The sequence below is a fragment of the Ambystoma mexicanum genome, chromosome 4p (assembly GCF_040938575.1).
Source record: "Ambystoma mexicanum isolate Mex_15411 chromosome 4p, UKY_AmexF1_1, whole genome shotgun sequence".
Taxonomy (NCBI): domain Eukaryota; kingdom Metazoa; phylum Chordata; class Amphibia; order Caudata; family Ambystomatidae; genus Ambystoma; species Ambystoma mexicanum.
The window spans coordinates 569,905,352-569,926,190 of record NC_090927.1 but is presented as its reverse complement, the minus strand read 5'-3'; the positions used below and the strand labels follow the sequence as shown (position 1 = coordinate 569,926,190).

Sequence of the window (20,839 nt, the reverse complement as noted above, 5' to 3'; positions counted from 1 at the left end):
TCTTGATTAGCTCAACCTCGACTTGATCGTGCAGTAATTCTGATGGGAACGTCCACTGACCCACCCGGGAATTCGCTGATGTAAATGACAGACACAAGGGCGTGATCCGACAAGGATATTGATCCCACCTTGACTTTATTTACTTTCCCACCAAGCCTGTGGAAGTCCAAATATAGTCTATCCTGGAGAGAGATGAACAAACATGTGAATAATACGTGAATCCCTGTGAGTGTCCGTTTACTGCTCGCCAAACATTGTGGAGGGCCATTGTGATCATTTTTGGCTTAAGAGCCTTGGAAGGGGCCATAGTTTGTTGTGTAGATCTGGTGCTCCTATCTATTTGAGGTTCCCGCCATATTGAAATCCCCTGCCAAGATGATGTTCCCTTTACCAAACTCCTCTAGATAGCACCCCCCTCAAAAAGCCCTCCTGACCCGTACTAGTGGGATATATCGTGGCCAGCGTAATGATGTGCGACTGCAAGATGACGTTCATAAACAGAGATCACGCCTCCTGATCTAAACGGGTTTCCAGAACCTGTGCCCCCAGCCTACAATGCAATGCTATCAGCACGCCTGCCTTCTTTTCTCACAGAGTTCACCTGATACAACTGAGAAAAACTCTTGTTCCTCAATTTCCTTCTGTCACTTTTTCGTATATGGGTTTCTTGGTACATGATAAAATCCAGATTCTCCCCCCGCACCTATCCTTCTAACCTCTTTCTCTTGACTGGGGTATTTAGTCCCCTTACATCAAACAACAATATCTTAAAAGGACTTCCCCATCATTGTGGTCCCATAATCTCCCCACTACCCCTCAACCATGAACCCCTCATACTTCTCACTCAGACACCTCCCCGCATCCCTTGCCCTCCAAACCTCCCAACCAACCTGTAACACCCTCCACTTGAATTCCCCCTCCTCTCTTAACCCCCTCCTCTGAGGAAGGCACAGGTTCCTAGGGTCGCCCAGACGTATTGTCCACCGTGCCTGGGCCTCAATATTACCCAGAGAAACATTGTGGGGAACACTAAACCTACTTAGGATTCCAAGCCCCACCACCCACCAGGCACCTGAAAAGCTGCGTAGAAACATGTGTAAGTCTTACCCCAGCACCGGAGTTCACAGTATGTCCACTTTTCCTTCCTTCAAAAGTCCACTGTAGTGTATTGTCCATTGAGCCTGGTCCGCTGCTTTCCTTCAAATCTTACTTCCCACCCCTTGCCTTTCATAGATACAGTTTTCCACTCCCATGGCTTGTGCTCTCTTTTCTCCTCTCTGCTGTCCCCCTCGGTTGTCTGTGCTTTCTTCCTGCAAATTCAAAATCGGTTCCCCTTCTTCGCAGGTCATAATCCTATGCTGGCGTCCTTCCCAAGAAAATAAAACGCCCAAGGGGAATGTCAATTTATATCTGATTTGTTTCTGCGCCAAAAACTTTACCATTGGGCCCATCAGTCTCTGTTTTTGACGCATGGATTGTGCAACAACTTAGTATAACTGAACATCCTCTCCATTGAGTCACACCTGACGTGCTGTCCTCGCCATCCTCAGGATCTGTTCTTTCTGACCCCACCAGAACATCCCTTGGTCGCAAGCCCGGTTCCACTACCCTCCGTGGGCCTACTCGAAGTATGCGGTCCAACTGAACCAAATCTTCAGAACTATTAGCCAAAATGTCTGCAAATAGTTCCTGGACTAGTTCCAAATCCTTGTCCACCACTGACTCGATTTCTGTGAGAGGTTTTACCGGTCCTCACACTGGATCTCCAAGTTATGCAATAGGCAAGAGAGGTGTTCCAGAGCTTCATCATTCTTTTGCGTATGCTCCTCCATATTTTGGATAACCTTTTCCAAAGTATCTAGGCACTCTTCTAGCTTAGCCACATCGATTTTTAGCTCCTGCACCGATTGCTTAATTTCCTCTTTTAATGTCTCAAACTGGGTTTGAAAGGAGGCCATAAACTGGTCCTGAAATTCTTTGAATCAGCTCTGCATGTCCTCTTTGCGCAGTGCCCTTGCCCCTTCCTCCCTGGCCCCTGCATCGATGTGCTTTGCCTGACCCTCAGCACCCCCCACTTCTGGTCTGCAAGGAAGTCTCCAAACTCCACAACTGTTTAATACCCGCGTCTTGTCTCACCTGGGGGGTCTTCTGGGCTGCAGACACTGCCTTCCCCCTTGCCCCTTGTTTTGGACATATGGGCACAACTGGGTCTCCCCGGACTGCACTGGCTATCAGATTCCACACACTTGTTCTTTTACTGATGCAGAGGCCCCTCCCCATGGTTTCACCCACCTTTACTTCCACCAGCCAGCCTAATTCCGTCCCCTGGTAGTGTCCTGAATGCTGACTCCACTCAGGCCCTTCTAGATCAGGATTTCATGGGACTCCCTTTATTCTAGGCAATATGTAAATTATAGGAGATTACCCTCTCCACGGTCTCCTCCAGGCTCTCCGGATTGCCAAGGGCAGCTTATATGCCCTTGGTGTCTTCTTCGGGGCACCAGGCCTCTTCTGGCTCTGCTCTGGGCGGATTCCCCTCTGACACCCTGCAGTATTGTAGGGTGGGTTCTGGTTCCGTTCCCTCCTCCCCTCTCCTCTCGCCCTTCTGACTCACTGGCCCTGCTTCCTGGAGCCCCGCTCCAGATCCCTCTGTCCCTCCACTCTAAAGTAGCATGGGCGCCTCACCTGTTGCCTCCCTTGTCTGCTCGCTCGTCCTCTCTCTTCCTCATGCACGGGACGCAGGTGCTGTCTCGTTGCTGCACTCCACCTCTCCAGATCACAGGGACCTTTCCTCACCTGTCCACGGCCCGGGGAGATCTGTGCCATTCCTCCTTCCACACAGGGCGTCGGAACCTCCTCTTCCTCGCTGCAGAGCTTGCCTGTCCGAACTTCACTACTGCTTCATGTAACTTCTTGCGGTTGCCCAGCACAACCCTTTACGCGCTGCGCACTTTGCTTTTCATTCTCTTGACACGTCTGTGGTATAGAGTTGCCACTTTCCTTGACCAATTTGCTTTACTGTCAGCTACAGTTGCGGCCCGGTGGGGACAGAGATACTCACGCACGTCCTTCTCTACCGGCCGCCGTCTTGGAATCCCCCCAAATAAAAATATTGTAACACAAACGATAATAACATACTGCTTTTAGGATTTTGCAAAGACATAGGCTGGGCTCTTCTTTTCAGGTAAGAATGAAAGGAAGACGGACGTTACATAAACATTTCATGAACAGTGGCAGCCATTCCATGTATTACTTACCCAGTCAAAAGACACAATCCAGCAACCCCTGGCTATTCCCAACAGTATGTTCACCGTTCGGCGGGGGTTTCCAGCAATGACGTGAGTGGTCGTCTCGCACACATTGTCGGAAAAGAAAAAGCCACCAAAATTATTCACCACCTGGATTACAGTTTGCTGTTTACTGCCAAGGAAAAGGAAAGAAAATTGAAAAAATGACATGCTTGCACACCACGATAACAACAACATTCAGTACTGCAACCACCATCTGGATGCCCTGAGTGCCCTGAGTAAAAGCCAGCACAGAAAACAATCGAGTTAAACGCATCGAAAGGTTGGAAGAAGAAAAAGGAAAGGGCTAGAATGGGCTAGAATGGACTGATGTGAAAGCGCAGCATGATGGCAATGGTCTCTGTGAAAAACCGTTCTAAAATTATCACAAAATGAGCATCAGCAAAACGTGTTCTGATTCAGTCATACAAATTATCCCAAACTGCGCACTACTGAGGAAATAAACTAGAATTTACAAATAATTAAAAAAAAATTGTAATTTGTATCAAAGGACAGAAAACATCCATACAATGAAAAGATTAAACTTGCATAAAAGGCCAGCCTCAAAAAAACGACAGTAGGTGGGTGTAATCCAGGCGTGCCTGAATTGTTGGCACCTAGATTACAAAAAATGAACTTGTTTCAAAAGCAACTTGTTTCCCTTGCTGCAAACGGGCGTAATCAAGGAACACAGACAAAAGAGATACAAATGGGCATCAATCAAATGGGTTGGAATAAGCAATGCCTATATATTGTTTTTGTTTCCAATCTTTTTCCCTTAAAGTGGTTTAAGTTACTCAAACCTTCACACCACTTTCAGGGAAGCATCCACCTATTTTCTCAGTACAGGAACTTGAGGGCCGCACATGTGATAATTTGGGCACCCCAAAGTGCCCTAACTGCGCGTGGTCGTGGTCCCAGACACAATCGTGTATATTAAGTAACGATAGGATACACAACAGTATACACTGTACACAGCAAGGTAACACATGACAGTCAAATTCTGCAATACAATTCAGGGTAGGGAATGGCTTCTGATGCCAATACAAGTTATGTTAAATAACTGCTCCAGTAGAGGTGGGGGTGCGAGCAATTTCATGGGGAGGGCCAAGCCGGAGAAGTAGGGGAGAGGGGGATCTTGCCTGGATTTTAGGACCAAATACGAGCTGAGCCAGCAACTCACTACACAAGCTTTGAAGCCATAACAATGGCGGTGGATGCTATACAAACGGCAAGTAACATAACATACACACTAGCGTGCTCCATTCCATTTAGGAGATGGTAGCCCAGTCCTATTTTTTTTAGTTTTTGTTTGCATTCTGAGACTTTTAGTCCTAGAAATGTGATGGTGAAATCAAGAAGGCAAAGGAAACCAGCATTGGCAATGCCAATAGTTTTAGCATTTCCTATTGTTCTTTACATTTTGTTTCTATATGCACCAGGGTGCAAAGAGGAGAGTTCAACGTTTCAAAGGAGGATGTGATAGGGGGTGCAGATGTGCAATAGAATAAGGTGAATAGAGGAGGGTAGGACGCCATTGATGGAGCAAGAAAGGGGGTGAGTGTAGGAAACCAGCACATAGATAGTGACAATGCAGAGAAAGACAGCACAGAGATAGAGCGACAGCACAGAGAGCGAGAGAGAGAAAGCGACAGCAGAGAGAGAGAGAGAGACAGTCACCAAAGGAGAGTGAGGCAGCGCAGAGAGAGGGGCAGCGCAGAGAGAGAGGGGCAGCGCAGAGAGAGAGAGAGGCAGCGCAGAGAGAGAGAGAACGACAGCACAGAATTGACATGTATTGTAAATAGGTTCATTGTAGGATTGCTGCGTCTACCAGGTAAATCGGTTTTCAGCAGTTGCAAAGCAGGCAGGAATATGGACTGAGCTGGCATGGGGGCCGCACCGCAATCGCGATTCCAAATGCGGATCCTTAGCGAGAGTGTAGAAGGTGGGAAGGCTAATTTCTTTTCGATACCCCTCCTTTGGATTACTTAAACACCTTTTTCAATGTGCAGCTCTTCAAACTCCCATGAGTGCTGATGTGGAAACCATTAACTTGAGTTTTCTCACAGGAGCACGAGATGACACTTGTTGCTTAGAAAAAGGCGAAAGGAATTGAAATAAAGCAGAGGACTGGACACATTGTATGAACAGTCAATTGTTTGTATACAGCTGCGCTTGCTGGCAAGTGAAACTGACACTGAATAGAAGCTGGAAAAAGTGAAAACGAAAGTAGGGGTTTGACTACATTGTAACTCAGCGGCACTGCAGACGATCATTTGTACACACCATACAATTGTGCTGGCATGTGAAATTGACATAGGGCCTCATCACAAGTTTGTCCTGGCGGCCGCATTTAAGGATTGGCCCAATCAGGAGTTGGGCGTTCAATGGGAGATTTACCTCCGGCTTTTTGCTGGAGGTAAAAATCTCCATTTAACACCTGTTTTTGGTGCTATTAGCACAGGGCTAATTGTGCTAGTGTTACTAGCACCCCCACCCCTATTCAGTCCAATGGGGAATGGGGATTTACAGCTATGTCGCTACTCGTGATCCAGGGGCAAATTATGCTGGACCTAGTAGCGGTAACGCTAATTGCGCAGGCAGTATCCCGGCGCAATTAGCGCCGGGATACTGCCAACCTTGTGATGAGGCCCTATAGTCTGAAGGCAGGAGAAAGAGGCGATTTGCCATACTTTACTTTGTCGAGGTGCGATTAGTTGCCTTGTGAAAGCAAAAAGATGATATCGAGGCTGAGTACCACAAAAGGAAATACACCAAACGCGGGTTCAAAAGATACACAGATCTTTATTCTACAACTGAACAGTTTCACAACACAGCGAATACCAACCTAAAATGGCAGCTAACACAGATCTAAGGTCAGGACCTTGCAATGAGGATTTCCTCGCAGAGCGACTGGGCTTAGGCCAATATATACAATAAAGGAGGCATGATATGATTTCCCATTCGACTGCCTTACAGCATACCCATAGAGGGACACTGCAGATCAGATGCACGATTAACCTGCTGAACTAACCTGTAATGTGAACCTAAAAATTGCAGAACAGCGTGCACGCTCAACCCACTCAACCCGCTAAGCCGCCACCACCAGTGCACCCTACAGGTACTATAATCTTGCATCGCCTTTAGCATATGATCTTAGATTGAGAGGTCTCTGCACACCTTGAAACTACTTTATACATCTAAATATCCATACTAAAACAGTATGCCAGTAAATATCGATATGCACAAACTATAATTAGTATCCATAAATTGTTTTAAGTGGCCGAAATTGCCATTAACCACCTTCTTCCATATCGGTGAAATGTATAACTAGTGAGCTGTTGTTGCAACATTTCTGTCATTTAAACAAGCCCTGTGTTGGTGCACTTCTAATATTATGTCCGCCACGGGCTGCTGGTTCAAAGCGCTAGCTGGTGTTGGGCAGACAAGTTTAACTAAGACCTGCCGTGCTATTAAATCAACATGAAATGATGCTCAGCTGATACCATCAACAGCATTTGATACCATCAACAGAGAAAGGCTCTAGAATAAGCTTGAATCCTGGGGCATTCCCGCAGGCCTGCTAGCTATCATAAGGTCCCTTTAAAGAAACTCCTCCGTCAGAGTGCACCTGGGTGGCCTTAGTAACTTAACAGAGGCAATTGCAATTGAACTAGAAGTGAGGCAAGGATGTATTTTGGTTACTTGTCTAATTAATCTAAATCTAGCAGAACTTACTGCAGCCCTTGCGCCACATTCTTTAGCAAGCCCCAAGATTGGGCCTCAATCATTACAGTGGATCGCGTATGCGGACAATGTTGTCCTCTTGGACTTCACTTCTAGAGGAAAATGCTTTCAGGTCGTACGCCAAACTAAACAATCTGCAGACGAATCCCGATAAATTCCAAATTCTGATATTTAAGCACCATGGTGTCAGAAAGACAAACTATAATTGGCTTTTATATAACCAGCCAATCACGATAGTAAAATACCTTACTCTGGTATCAAGGTACAATCCACGCAGTCAAAAGGCACTCGTGAATTAGATCTGAATATCAAAATTATTAAATTTGGCGCACAAATTAAAAAAATGTACTCGACATACAGCAAGTTTTCCATAAGTCTCATTTTAAAGTTTTATAAGTCCAAAGTAGTTCCTTCCCTTCTCTATGGGTATGATACCATTCTGAACTCTGTCACACAATTGGAAAAACACAGAAGGAAAATTATGGAAAAATTTTCTACATCTTCCTATGAGCTACCTGATTGGGAGTCTAAGATAGGAACTGGGCCTAGCATCTTTAAAAATGTCACTTGACTGGAAAATTCTAAATCTATTCTGGAATATAATAACTGCCACTGAAGCAACACTATATGGCAATGTGTTACAAGAATTAAATAGTGAAAGAAATGTGCTCTATGCCTGTTGGAAAGTTGCGATCGGACCCTAATAGGCATACGAGATAATCCTACAGGTGTAAAGGATGCACTATCTCGTATAGATTGGATAACAACTACAGCCCAGATGAGAAATTACAAAATGTTAAAATGCCTCTCTAAATTCAACAAACCAAAACAATTTCTTCCCAAATATCTAAACATGGTTCCCGAATCCTGAAACAAGAATTAACTTTTTAAGATTTCGACTTAAAGGATAGTTCCGGGACTTTTTTTTTATTGTCCCTACGGGTCGGCCATGTGTTTGTAAGCATAAATCGGTAGATCGTAGGAAACTTTCCTATGGACCTTACCCGACTTTTCGCCCATTATCGCACTCGAAATCAGCCTCCATTTTGTGATAATCCTATCATTTCGCCCCATCGACCTGGCTCACCTGCCTTTGCGGCACTAAATCAAATCCCCCGCCCCTGAGCCTGACATCAGCAGACGCGTACTGCCCATTTCAAGCACGTCTCGTGTCAACAATCGCTGCGCCTCAGCTATTGACGTGTTGCCATGGAAATGGCAGGACGCCTCTTTCCCCAATAAGTATAAACAGACCGTTTCACAACACACAGCAGCAGATTTTCGATTCCATTCCTCTCTCTGTGTTACTTTGAGTATTCTGTGACTCGTTTCTGTGCTCTGGTCAGCTACCTTCGCCGCTTGTAGCCCGTGTGAACACCTGTACCATCTCTGTAAATTATTTTACTATCTTTACTGCACAATGGCCACAATAATGCCGTATATGTACGAGCCCGAGTACACCGAGGAGGAACTACTGGAAAGGCAAGCACGCGAAAATGATGGGGATTCGGACGGCAGTTGGGAGGACCAGTCAACGGATGAAGAGCCTGGACCATGTCGCATGGACGGCGTCTCCACCTGGTGCACGTGCAATCGGTGCGAGCTAATGCCAACTGAGGAGGAGAACTGCTGCTGCCGTGAAAATTCCGGGTGCTTGGCCTACATTTCGGAAAGCGAGCAAAGTCTGCAGGAAGGCGAGCAAAGTCCGCAATGCATCACCGAGCTGCCAGAGTTCAGGGAAGCCTGCCTCTCACGGACAGTGTTGAGGATGATGATGGTGCTTATGCACGAACTTCGTGGCACTGTTCGTCCGCGTAATCCGAGTAACGAGTAAGTATACTCTGTTTGTGATGTCAGTGATGCCACCACTATTTCATGGTCGTCTCCCACATATAAAATTACATTTACATATCATTCGAACGCATGTAAATTGGTTCCATATAGTGCATTTTCTAGATAGAATTTTTTTCTAAGAAAAATGACATGTGTTACCTGAATCGACATTGATAAGAAAGTTTGGTCAGTTTAATACAGTTTGCATCTTTTTTTTCACAGGTGGTACAGGCTGGTGGCCTATCGTTGCTTCACTTGGTGGCTTCACGGGAGGCTCGGACACCGCGTTCGGAGAGTAATACCTGCCTGTGCGGTACTTGCCATTAGACAACATTTCCCCAGTGACAGTGGACAATACCGCGGATTTTCCCTCGATGTGCTGCAACCTCAACTTTACAATGTGTAATGTTTATTATTTATGTTTAATTAAAATCTAAAATAAAGCCCAACATATATTTTAACAATGGTTGTTTTGATTTTTTAAATGAATCTAGTGTGTCTCCGTTGAATAGCCTTCCAGTGCCTTGTCTTGTCACACCACATGTCTCCGGCCAGCATCCTAGATCCTGCAGCCATCCTCTTACATTCAGTTAGATGGCCTCTCCTTGGTGAGGCCCTGCGGCAAACGGGTCTTGTCTGCACGACCACCGCCCCGATCCACCCCCCGCCCTATCAAAGGCAGTTCGCACCAGGGTACTTGCGCTGCTGGCAAGTGGAGCTGTCAGGGAGCGATAAAGGCCAAGAGGTGCCAAAGACCATGTACACTTCAAAGTGGTCTATAGAGCATGGGTTGTTGTTCCCATGTCTACCTCCAGACCCCGTGTCTCCTGCCAAGCATCCCCCTCACGATGGACGCCCCCCTGCAATCCACATAAGTGTGTCTCCATTCACAAGTCTTCCTGTGTCTTGTCTGCACGACCACCGCCCCGATCCACCCCCCGCCCTATCAAAGGCAGTTCGCACCAGGGTACTTGCGCTGCTGGCAAGTGGAGCTGTCAGGGAGCGATAAAGGCCAAGAGGTGCCAAAGACCATGTACACTTCAAAGTGGTCTATAGAGCATGGGTTCTTGTTCCCATGTCTACCTCCAGACCCCGTGTCTCCTGCCAAGCATCCCCCTCACGATGGACGCCCCCCTGCAATCCACATAAGTGTGTCTCCATTCACAAGTCTTCCTGTGTCTTGTCTGCACGACCACCGCCCCGATCCACCCCCCGCCCTATCAAAGGCAGTTCGCACCGGGGTACTTGCGCTGCTGGCAAGTGGAGCTGTCAGGGAGCGATAAAGGCCAAGAGGTGCCAAAGACCATGTACACTTCAAAGTGGTCAATAGAGCATGGGTTGTTGTTCCCATGTCTACCTCCAGACCCCGTGTCTCCTGCCAAGCATCCCCCTCACGATGGACACCCCCCTGCAATCCACATAAGTGTGTCTCCATTCACAAGTCTTCCTGTGTCTTGTCTGCACGACCACCGCCCCGATCCACCCCCCGCCCTATCAAAGGCAGTTCGCACCAGGGTACTTGCGCTGCTGGCAAGTGGAGCTGTCAGGGAGCGATAAAGGCCAAGAGGTGCCAAAGACCATGTACACTTCAAAGTGGTCTATAGAGCATGGGTTGTTGTTCCCATGTCTACCTCCAGACCCCGTGTCTCCTGCCAAGCATCCCCCTCACGATGGACGCCCCCCTGCAATCCACATAAGTGTGTCTCCATTCACAAGTCTTCCTGTGTCTTGTCTGCACGACCACCGCCCCGATCCACCCCCCGCCCTATCAAAGGCAGTTCGCACCAGGGTACTTGCGCTGCTGGCAAGTGGAGCTGTCAGGGAGCGATAAAGGCCAAGAGGTGCCAAAGACCATGTACACTTCAAAGTGGTCTATAGAGCATGGGTTGTTGTTCCCATGTCTACCTCCAGACCCCGTGTCTCCTGCCAAGCATCCCCCTCACGATGGACGCCCCCCTGCAATCCACATAAGTGTGTCTCCATTCACAAGTCTTCCTGTGTCTTGTCTGCACGACCACCGCCCCGATCCACCCCCGCCCTATCAAAGGCAGTTCGCACCAGGGTACTTGCGCTGCTGGCAAGTGGAGCTGTCAGGGAGCGATAAAGGCCAAGAGGTGCCAAAGACCATGTACACTTCAAAGTGGTCTATAGAGCATGGGTTGTTGTTCCCATGTCTACCTCCAGACCCCGTGTCTCCTGCCAAGCATCCCCCTCACGATGGACGCCCCCCTGCAATCCACATAAGTGTGTCTCCATTCACAAGTCTTCCTGTGTCTTGTCTGCACGACCACCGCCCCGATCCACCCCCCGCCCTATCAAAGGCAGTTCGCACCAGGGTACTTGCGCTGCTGGCAAGTGGAGCTGTCAGGGAGCGATAAAGGCCAAGAGGTGCCAAAGACCATGTACACTTCAAAGTGGTCTATAGAGCATGGGTTGTTGTTCCCATGTCTACCTCCAGACCCCGTGTCTCCTGCCAAGCATCCCCCCTCACGCTGGACGCCCCCCTGCAATCCGCATAATGCCACGACATATACACGTCATTCATTCACAAACACACCCCTGTTTCGAATTCTTTATAACCCACTTCATATTTCTAATGAGAACTTCTTTGCGCTTTGCTAGTCAACCCGTGAAGGTGCTGGTTATCTGCTCTTCGTCTCTGTGAACTTCCGTGACCACTTTGAGCAAACTCGTCAGTTTGCAACCTGTGAACTGCTCCCTGTTCTACGACAAGAAACTACTCTGATCCCTGCATCTAACTGTTTGTTCGTCAAGGTAAGTCCATGTACCATAATCATTTTGCGTCCAATTTTTTAATTTATATCTATTTGCTAGTAGTCATCAAATTGCATCCATGTTTTCTTTTCGTTCACGACAGTACATGCAAGGAACTAGTCACATGTTCTGAGTTTAGTCAAATTACTTTTTCTATTTTTTGAAAGTTATTGAAATACTTATCCGCATGTGAATAACGTGTATAGTTCCAAGAACCAAAACGGACCTTGCATTGAACCTTTTATGTGTCATTTAATGTTTTAACACATTGGTATTCATAGAGAATTGTTGATCTTTACTTTTCAGAACTTTCCATAATGCCTGCCTGTTCCATTGGCGGTTGCCCTTCGAAGACCCATAACAAATCTGAAGATACTATAATGCATGTTTTCCCTAAGACAATAGATCAGATAAGAGAATGGGTCCGATATTGCGGATATCCAGCCTCTGAGCTAGAAAGTAGAGTCCTAGAAGTCTTTGCGGACAAGAGGGGTGATCGATACCGCATCTGCAGCAGGCACTTTAGCCCAGACATGTACTCCACATCATTGCTAATAAAGAAGAAAACACCGCGAGCGAGGCGAAAATTGCTCTCAACCGCTATTCCCACTCTATTCGTCCACATCCCTCCACTGGTGAGTCAAGTTTACGTATTTGTCTCTCGGCCTTGCGGTAGTGTGTAGCATTAGCTAACAATAATTTCCCCATTTATGTATCCACTCAATATGAAGGCGGAAGATTCTCCATCCGTGTCGTTATTGCAGTCATCAGCCACTTCAAGCGCCTATCGGGTAATCTTACTTAGCTACTCTGACACTGACTTGTTTTAGGCATGTAAATCAATAGTTTTAATTGATCGTGTAATTATTTTACCTAATGGTACACCACAGTACTCGTCCTCTAGTCTTTGTTTTCAGTTATAATTATTGTTATCCAAAATAATGCAAGTACTGTCTTTCAGGGAGATGCTGAGGAGTCCAACGCATTGACGACAACCGTAGATGTCACTCAGATGCTCGAGGTATGTTTCCGGACAGTTCCATCGATGGAGATCATCAGATCTTGCATTCTTGTAGCGTGATTGTTACACACAATGTTTCTTTCGTTTTTAGTCATTGGTATGTCCTTCTGTCGTCGCCCTCCTATGTGTCTTCTTTTTTCAATATTGTGTTCATTACTAATGAAAGTCCTATGTTTCAGGGAGTCGATGGAGCATTATTCCAAGAAGAAGGGGGAGCATGCAGTTACGGGTCGGCGCAACAGCTTGCAGAAGTGTGCACCGCAGTTACAGCGTCCCTTGATGTTCTTATGCATTTCGAGGTATGGATACTGACAGATCAATCATGCGAGATCAAATGACGTGATTACATCCGCTATACTTCCTTCTTTATTAACGCAAGTACTATGTTTCAGGGAGCTGACGGAGCTTCTTCAACAAGAACATCACCCCTAGTAGTTGATGCAGATCTCTGGGTGGTGACACTTCCAACGATGGAGCAAATCGAATCATATTTAGATATCCATTATTTATTTTAGACAACTGATCATTTGTGCAGGTCTATTTAGATGAGCCGTTGACGCCTGCAGAAAGTTTATGTTCTTTTAAACAAAATAGAAAACCATACTAATGCAATTATTGTGTTTCAGGGAGTTGCTGAAGCGTCATCTTCAATAATATCATCAATGGAAGTCTATGCGGAGCCCGAGGTATGGATCTTGACAGTTCAATCTAACTAGATCAACAATGCGTGAACTATTGTCGTTTGAATGTTCTACACAATGCGTTCATTCGTGTTTTGCTATTGAGATGTACGTATGGGTATTGGTCCCCAAGTACATTTTGTGTTTTCAATATTATTATACATACTAATGAAAGTTCTATGTTTCAGGGAGTCGATGGAGCCTCAGTGAGTGATGGATGTGCTTATCATGAAAATATAGTCGTTGCAGCGCGAGAGGAAGTGGAGACATGCACACACGAGTCGGAGCAACAGCGTCCAGATGTTGAAGTTCGAGGCAAGAAAGTTTCAAAGAAAAGAAAGCAAAAGAAGGTTAGTGTCCTGTTCACTATATTATATTGTCTTTCACTGTCAATAGTTCAATACTGTAAGTTGTGTTTAAACTGAACATCCCTTTTCTAATCTGTCCTCTAGTTGCGAGTGGGTGTAAGAACTAGATCTACACAGACAGTGAAGCGAACGAGAGATGTTGCTTGTCAAACCTTTTGGCAGGGACTTGAGACTGGAGATGCATCGTGCCAATGGGAAGAATATGAAGTGATTGACAACGGAGCTATACCACCACCAGCCATTGATAGTGAATGTCCTCCTGGTAGTTTGGATGCAGTCGGAGATCAATTCACAGAATCCACACCCGCAAAAAATAAGAGCGCTCGAAAGTTGAAGACATTGTTTTTTTCTCCCATCTCCGGACAAGGAACAGATGTTGCAATGGAAGAGAATGAAGTGGACGACAATGAAACACCATCAATATCACTCAGCATAGCGGAAGACGATATCAGAGATTGTACCTTTCATGCGAGTGACATGTCCTCAACGTTACAGGCCGAACCAGCTGGGATGCAGAGTGACAGTATAAGGAAAGAGGCCAAATTCATTGTATTCGATAGCTGTTTGATGGATATTATTATGATGATGAAATGTGGGCATTGGGTTGGTGGGGAAGTATGTGGGGAGCCATTGATTAATGTGACTCGTGCAATTCGAGGCACTAACCTTAAAATACATGCCACCTGTACACAATATCATCCGTTCGCATGGTCTGCACAACCCATGCTGGGGCAACTGCCAGCAGGCAATCTACTTTGTGCAGCGGCCGCACTTTTTAGTGGTTCAAGTTTTAAAAAGTTACAGTATTTCTTTCAGTTTGTGGGAATCCATTTCATTACGAAAAGTCAGTTCTACAAATACCAAACCGATTATCTATTTCCAGCCATCAGCGAAGCTTGGAGAATGGAAAAAATGTCAATGGAAAGTACATTCGCGGGCAAACGCTTCAGGCTAGCCGGTGATGGACAGTGCGACAGCCCAGGATTTTCAGCCAAGTACTGCACCTACCACTTTCAGGACATGGAAAGTAAGAAAATTGTGAGTTCGGTGGTCGTGCAGGTGTCACAAAGTACATCCTCAGTGGCCATGGAGAAAGTTGGCTTTGTAGCATCATTGCAAGAACTACAATCGCGGGGAATGGTGATCGACCTGATAGCCACGGACAGACACGTTTCAATTGCCAAGACAATGAGAGAAGAGTACAAAAATATAAATCACCAATTTGACGTTTGGCATCTTGCAAAATCAATCAATAAAAAATTGTCGGCTGCAGGTAAAAAAAAAGAATTGCAAGGTATTTCACAGTGGTCCAAGTCAATCAGCAACCATCTTTGGTGGAGCTCAAAAACATGTGAAGGGTCGTTGGAAATTCTACTGGAAAAATGGCGGTCAGTAATGTTGCACTGTAGCAACGTACATCGATGGTCGACAAATGAACATTTCCACAAATGTGAACATGGCCATTTGTCCACAGAGGAGGCACGGAAGAAGAAGTGGTTGATTCCTTCATCACCCACTCACAAAGCCATTGAAAAGATTGTATTTGATAAAACTATAACAAAAGCTTTGAGGGGACTCACGGAATTCTGCCACACAGGAGATTTGGAGGTGTTCCACAATATGTGCCTCAAGTACAGGCCCAAAAGATTGCATTTTGGCATGGAAGGCATGATAAATCGGACTCTTTTAGCGGTCTTGGCACATAACCATAATGTTGGCCGTCAACAAAGTAGGACGACCGGAACTTTAGGGACGCTTCGCTACAATAAGGCCTTCACTAAAAGAAGTAAACAATGGGTGATCAAACCAGTGTTTGAGGATATGCAATATGAGTTTATTGAGAGACTTATCGTAGATGTCCTCGATAGGCACATACATGGAGTGGTGAACGAACCTATGCAGGGGACAACTGCATTGCCACCCAACATTGCCTCTGTTCCATGTCCACCTAAAGCAGAGCTCATTGAGAAATACACATCACGGTTTAAATGATTGTAATTTGATTGTCTGTTCTCTCGAGTCTCCTCATGTTGCAGGCCCATTGCAATTAAACCAAACAGTAATATAAATCATTTTTACAAAAATTATAGAATGTTTCCGTATTACAAACACATGGCCGACCCATAGGGACAATAAAAAAAAAGGCACGCAGACAAGATGTCCCTAAAACTAACTGCAGCTAACTGGAAATGTGTGCTCGCTCAAAGTGAAGGTCAGCTGCTTTGATGTTTTGCTCGGGTGGCGGAACGGCCCACGACCCAATATAAGGTTCTATTGTGATTTGACCTTGACAGGCCGGGACCATCCTGAAAGACTAAGAAAAGATAATGAATAAAATTTCAGAAACGAAACGATGAGCCACGTTCATTAGAAGAAGTAACGTCGGCAAAGAAGGAGTGGTGTTTCGGGTCTGCCCTACACAGAGACACAATGGAAAATGCAAATATAATGTAAGTAACTTTTGATGAGTTTATACCGCAATTTCATTACTATACAGTGGCTTTAAAGACGGGTTCAGTTGTACTTGTTCGTTCTATGTGGCATATTGTTTTCTACCGCGCACTATCTTGAGGAGAAACATCTGCTTTTACTGAAGCACCTCAAAACCTTCCTCTTTGCTTCTGCTTTCTCTCTCCCTCTCCCCTGCTACAACTGGTCCACTGTCTGCGACCTCAGTCCTGGGCCCTTCCACTCTCCACCTGCACTGCCTCCCTGTCAACCCCTGCACTGGGGGACTGTCTCAGTATCCTACAGCCCCCCCTTCCCAGCACTTGTTCTGCACTTACCTTGCACTTGCCACCAGCTGGCCCTATTTATTTATTATTTTATGCTACTTACCTTGTACTCCACTCCCCCCCCCTCCATGCCTCGCCACGCCTTTAAACACTTGTGTACACCCAGTAGCGCTGTCCTCGCTATGAAATGAATAATTTTAATAAGCATCTGATGGTGAGACTAATTTCATTTTTTATGTTTTTAGGTACATCATTCACTACTGTCTGTGTCACGAGTACCAGACACCGGCGGACGGCTTCTACAGCCACCAGTTGCTTCTCCGCGTGAACAACGTTACCACCCTGACCATTTTATGGGACGATCACCAAGTACAAGTATGCCCTTACGCGGTACTAACGGTTAGATGCAACATACCTACCGTTGTGGTGGCCTAGTGCCTCGTTGTTGGAACAGCCATGCGATTATCAGTGCGACCGAAGAGCTTATTTTTATCGTAAACCAACACCCTGTGTACTGCACACGAACATCGCTTCCCTCAAGACGAACTAATTTGGATCGAGAGCAAAGAAAAATGCAAATCGCTGAATATTCTCTAAACATTTGATGTCCAATAAACGTACTTTGCCAAATGTACAATCTTGCCGTTTGCTTTTAAACCACGGTTTCACATTCCGAATTGTGGCGCTGTATTGTGAGATGCTCTAAGACCCTGTGTACAGCAAAGGACCATCGCGTTCCTCAATACGAACTTTTTGGAACGTGAGCAAATAAAAATGCAAATCGCTGAATATTCTCTAAACATTTGATGTCAAATAAATGTACTTTACCACATTTACAATCTTGCGGTTTGATTTCAAAGTACAGTTTCATATTCCGAATTGTGGCGCGCTGTATTGTGAGCTGATCTGTGTTGATTTCCGGGGTCTGTGTGGAGTCGCGTAGAAGACGCCTGGGCGCGTTTGCCTACGCAGCTCAGTCACGTCACGGATAGAGGCGGGGAATATGAATGTTTTGATAAAGTCTGTTTCAGGGGTGGGGGATTTGATTTAGTGCCGCAAAGGCAGGTGAGCCAGGTCGATGGGGCGAAATGATAGGATTATCACAAAATGGAGGCTGATTTCGAGTGCGATAATGGGCGAAAAGTCGGGTAAGGTCCATAGGAAAGTTTCCTACGATCTACCGATTTATGCTTACAAACACATGGCCGACCCGTAGGGACAATAAAAAAAAAGTCCCGGAACTATCCTTTAATCTTGTAAAAGTGGCAGAAATGACAGCTATATGCATGCATCCTCGGGGCCAAAAATGAATGTGATCTATGTGGTGGTGTGATTAAGCAATCCTTATAGCATATCCTTATGATATGTAAAGGTACAAGAGAAATTTGCGAAACACGCCCAAGATGCTTTGTAGATCGTAGTGATTGGCTATATACTGAATCATTCAGGGAACGTTTAATATCTGGTCATGAAAGGGTATTATCTATTGAGGTAGTAAGAATTCTAAAGGAACTTGATTTTCTTGAGTAGAAATAAAAAATGATCTCAGCTTGTATAACTAAATGAATTGTTTCAGTGATTAGACAGATTGCATTGTCATATCGCATGTTCTGTGATTCATTTTAATGATGCCGACATCAAGATTCATTGGAAATACATTTGTCTAATGTATATCTTGCCTTGCTTTTCACTTGACATATCTCTTATGTTAAACGTTTACTATTTGGTCTTACTATGATAGATTGTGTAAATAAGTAATTGTTTTATACTGTCTTGTATTGTATTTTCTATTTTTATTGCTTTTACTGTGTGTACAGTCGCAATGTTAGCAAAAATGCACAATAAATAAACATTTTAAAAAAGAATAAAAAGGGACCTGTTTCACTGTCTGATGAGCAAAAGAAGCAGCCTTGAGATTCAATTCCCAGCCTCTGCCATTTCCCACTTACACAGTTCAGAAGGAGACGGTCGAACTGTAGCTGGACCAAGTATGAGCGCTGGAAGGATTCTGTGCCTTGCCCATTATTAGTGCTGCTGATTTGGTTGGGTTTATTTTCAATCTTTCAGAGACTTATAACATCGGTATAGTCATTTAACACATTTTGAAGAGCTCTCGGTCTACATACTAGGAGAAAAACATTGTCAGCATAAGGCAACAGGGGGGCCCTTCTTCCTAGCCGAGGTACTTGGGTATACTGTTCTAAAATCAACTGGACAGTGTTTGTATACAAATTAAATAAAATAGGGGCAAGAACACACCTCTGGCTTTGACTCCGCTGGGCCCCAAAAGGGGATGTGCAATTCTCCCACAATCACAATGAATTGCACACACACTGTGTTAGAATGAAATAAAACTTAATTTCAATAACCCTTCTGGTATTCCCAAATATAACCGGACTATAACTGTTCCCTGCCCATTAAATCAAAAGTGGACAGGTCCATAAAAACCCCCAACAATTGTATCATCCTTAAGGTCGTATATTTCCAGGTCAATAACATTAAGTTTGGCCTGTTATAGTCACAAGCATACAGAAAGCTTCCATGTTTTATGTAATATTAAGAATTTTGTATTAGCTGTTACAAATGTCTAAAATTTGTAAGTGTCTTATTTTTTTTAAAGTGTAATAAACACAAAAATACCTACTACCTTCACTGATTAGAAAGTGAGAAAATGCTCTAGTTACTAGCCTGCCTCATGGGCTGTTGCCTAATTTTAAAATGTTTTGTAATAAAAAATAATAATACTGTAATTTATAAAACATACATTGGATAGTTATGCCAATAGGACTTTATATGTTGATTTTTAAAAATGTTAAACAGTTTTTAAAAGGTGATCTGCACCGTGAAGTATGGTCAGGTGGGATGTAATATATTTTCGGGGGTCGTGGTTACACACAAACGGCACGTGCTTTGTTAAAGAAGTGCAGCAGAATGTTTCAATATTTTAAGTAAACTGCAGTTTCAAAAGGGAATTCTTATTTTTTCATTAAATAGCGTACGCACCACAGCAACGTGCCGTTATGTCCCAGCAATGGCGTACGCAGTTTAACACATGCAGTGTATTACTTTGTCGTGTAACTAGCAACTTAAGTGGGAGTTATTAAGCAGCATAGGCTTGGTTTACAATATGCTGTTGTACCTTTTCATTAATGGTAAGTGAATACATTTTAAAATTACTTTGCTGCCATAGTTATTTTTTGTTGTAAGTGGGCGTGTTTTCGCGTATTAGTGTTGTACATTTACTTATGAAGCTAAATAAGTGCAAGAAGTACGTGCTAGTACATTATGTGCTAAATGTAACTGCATTTAATAGAAATTAAAACACACATGGAGTGTGGTCCATAGAGAACTTGTTAACATTACTGTTGCAGTTTATTAAAAATGGAAGCTGTAAATTTAAAAGGGCTGTTTGTAGTTTCACTTTTAGAGTGGACCAGTTAGTTTGTGTAATGTGTTTGTGTTTTACATAATGCGTATCGTGCATGTATATTTCGTAATTGAATATTTTTGTTCTTATTTTAATGAAGAAAAATAAAGTGTTTAGGATTGGAAATTCCGGTATATTTTAGCGTGAAAACTATGTAAGACAAGTGCCTACAGTTATACCATAAGAGAATGTGAATGCTCAATGATATGGATGGTGTGCTGGCAAATGGCAGGACATTGTTGAAAAAGTTTCCATTATCATGTAAACGGCAAAATCTGCAAAAATAAAAAAAGGTAGCAGGCGCCCCTCTCTCGAAAGAACACGGCATGATAACCTGTTCAGTGGTTTGTAACCACTTTGAGAGTTCGCAGCCATCTGCTTTTTTCTCACTGTACCTTTCACAGATGGGAAATATTCATTTGCATATCAGTCTTTCTACCGCCCACATGGCCAGTCCAGCACGGAAATACTATGGCAATTCCCTTCTGAATATAAGTACCAACAGCAACCCCATACACGTTACATGCTGGCTGGAAAAACTTGGGATACATGAAAGGAACAGATTTGTAAAAAATGAAAATTAGCCTATTGGGGGCGTGGCCTGGCTGGAGGCTGATAAAGGCGTAAGCCTGTTAGCTCTGCAGCACGGATAGTTAATATCAGCAAAAACAGCCACTACAACGGAGTTCTGCAGCAGGGTACCGAGCACTGGGAGGCAGAATGTATGTGTAATGCCATGGTGAAGTCCTGAAGGAGCTTGCAACGGAACGGCTCCGTGGGGTGGGCAGACTCGGCCCCGCACCGCAGCTCCAAGTGAAGAGGCAAAATGGCGCATGCGCCAAGACAGGCGAGATGGGAGCTGTTGTGTCATCCTGACCAGTTTTGACAGACTCTGGCAGCGGCCCGCTGACCTGAGAGGCGAGGTGCCGGTGTCAGAGCCCTCCAGACAGAGAGAGAGGTAGAGGA

The 20,839-nt window shown here is 44.8% G+C and overlaps 1 protein-coding gene across 1 annotated transcript in view; it reads right to left on the bottom strand.

Annotated features, from left to right (window-relative positions):
• MCPH1 (microcephalin 1) overlaps positions 1–20,839 on the bottom strand; it is a 2,120,508-nt gene that overhangs the window by 1,153,184 nt on the left and 946,485 nt on the right. The window contains exon 11 of the mRNA XM_069606102.1: positions 3,258–3,420. Coding sequence (XP_069462203.1) covers positions 3,258–3,420 — 163 coding nt within the window. The remainder of the gene's footprint in view (positions 1–3,257; positions 3,421–20,839) is intronic.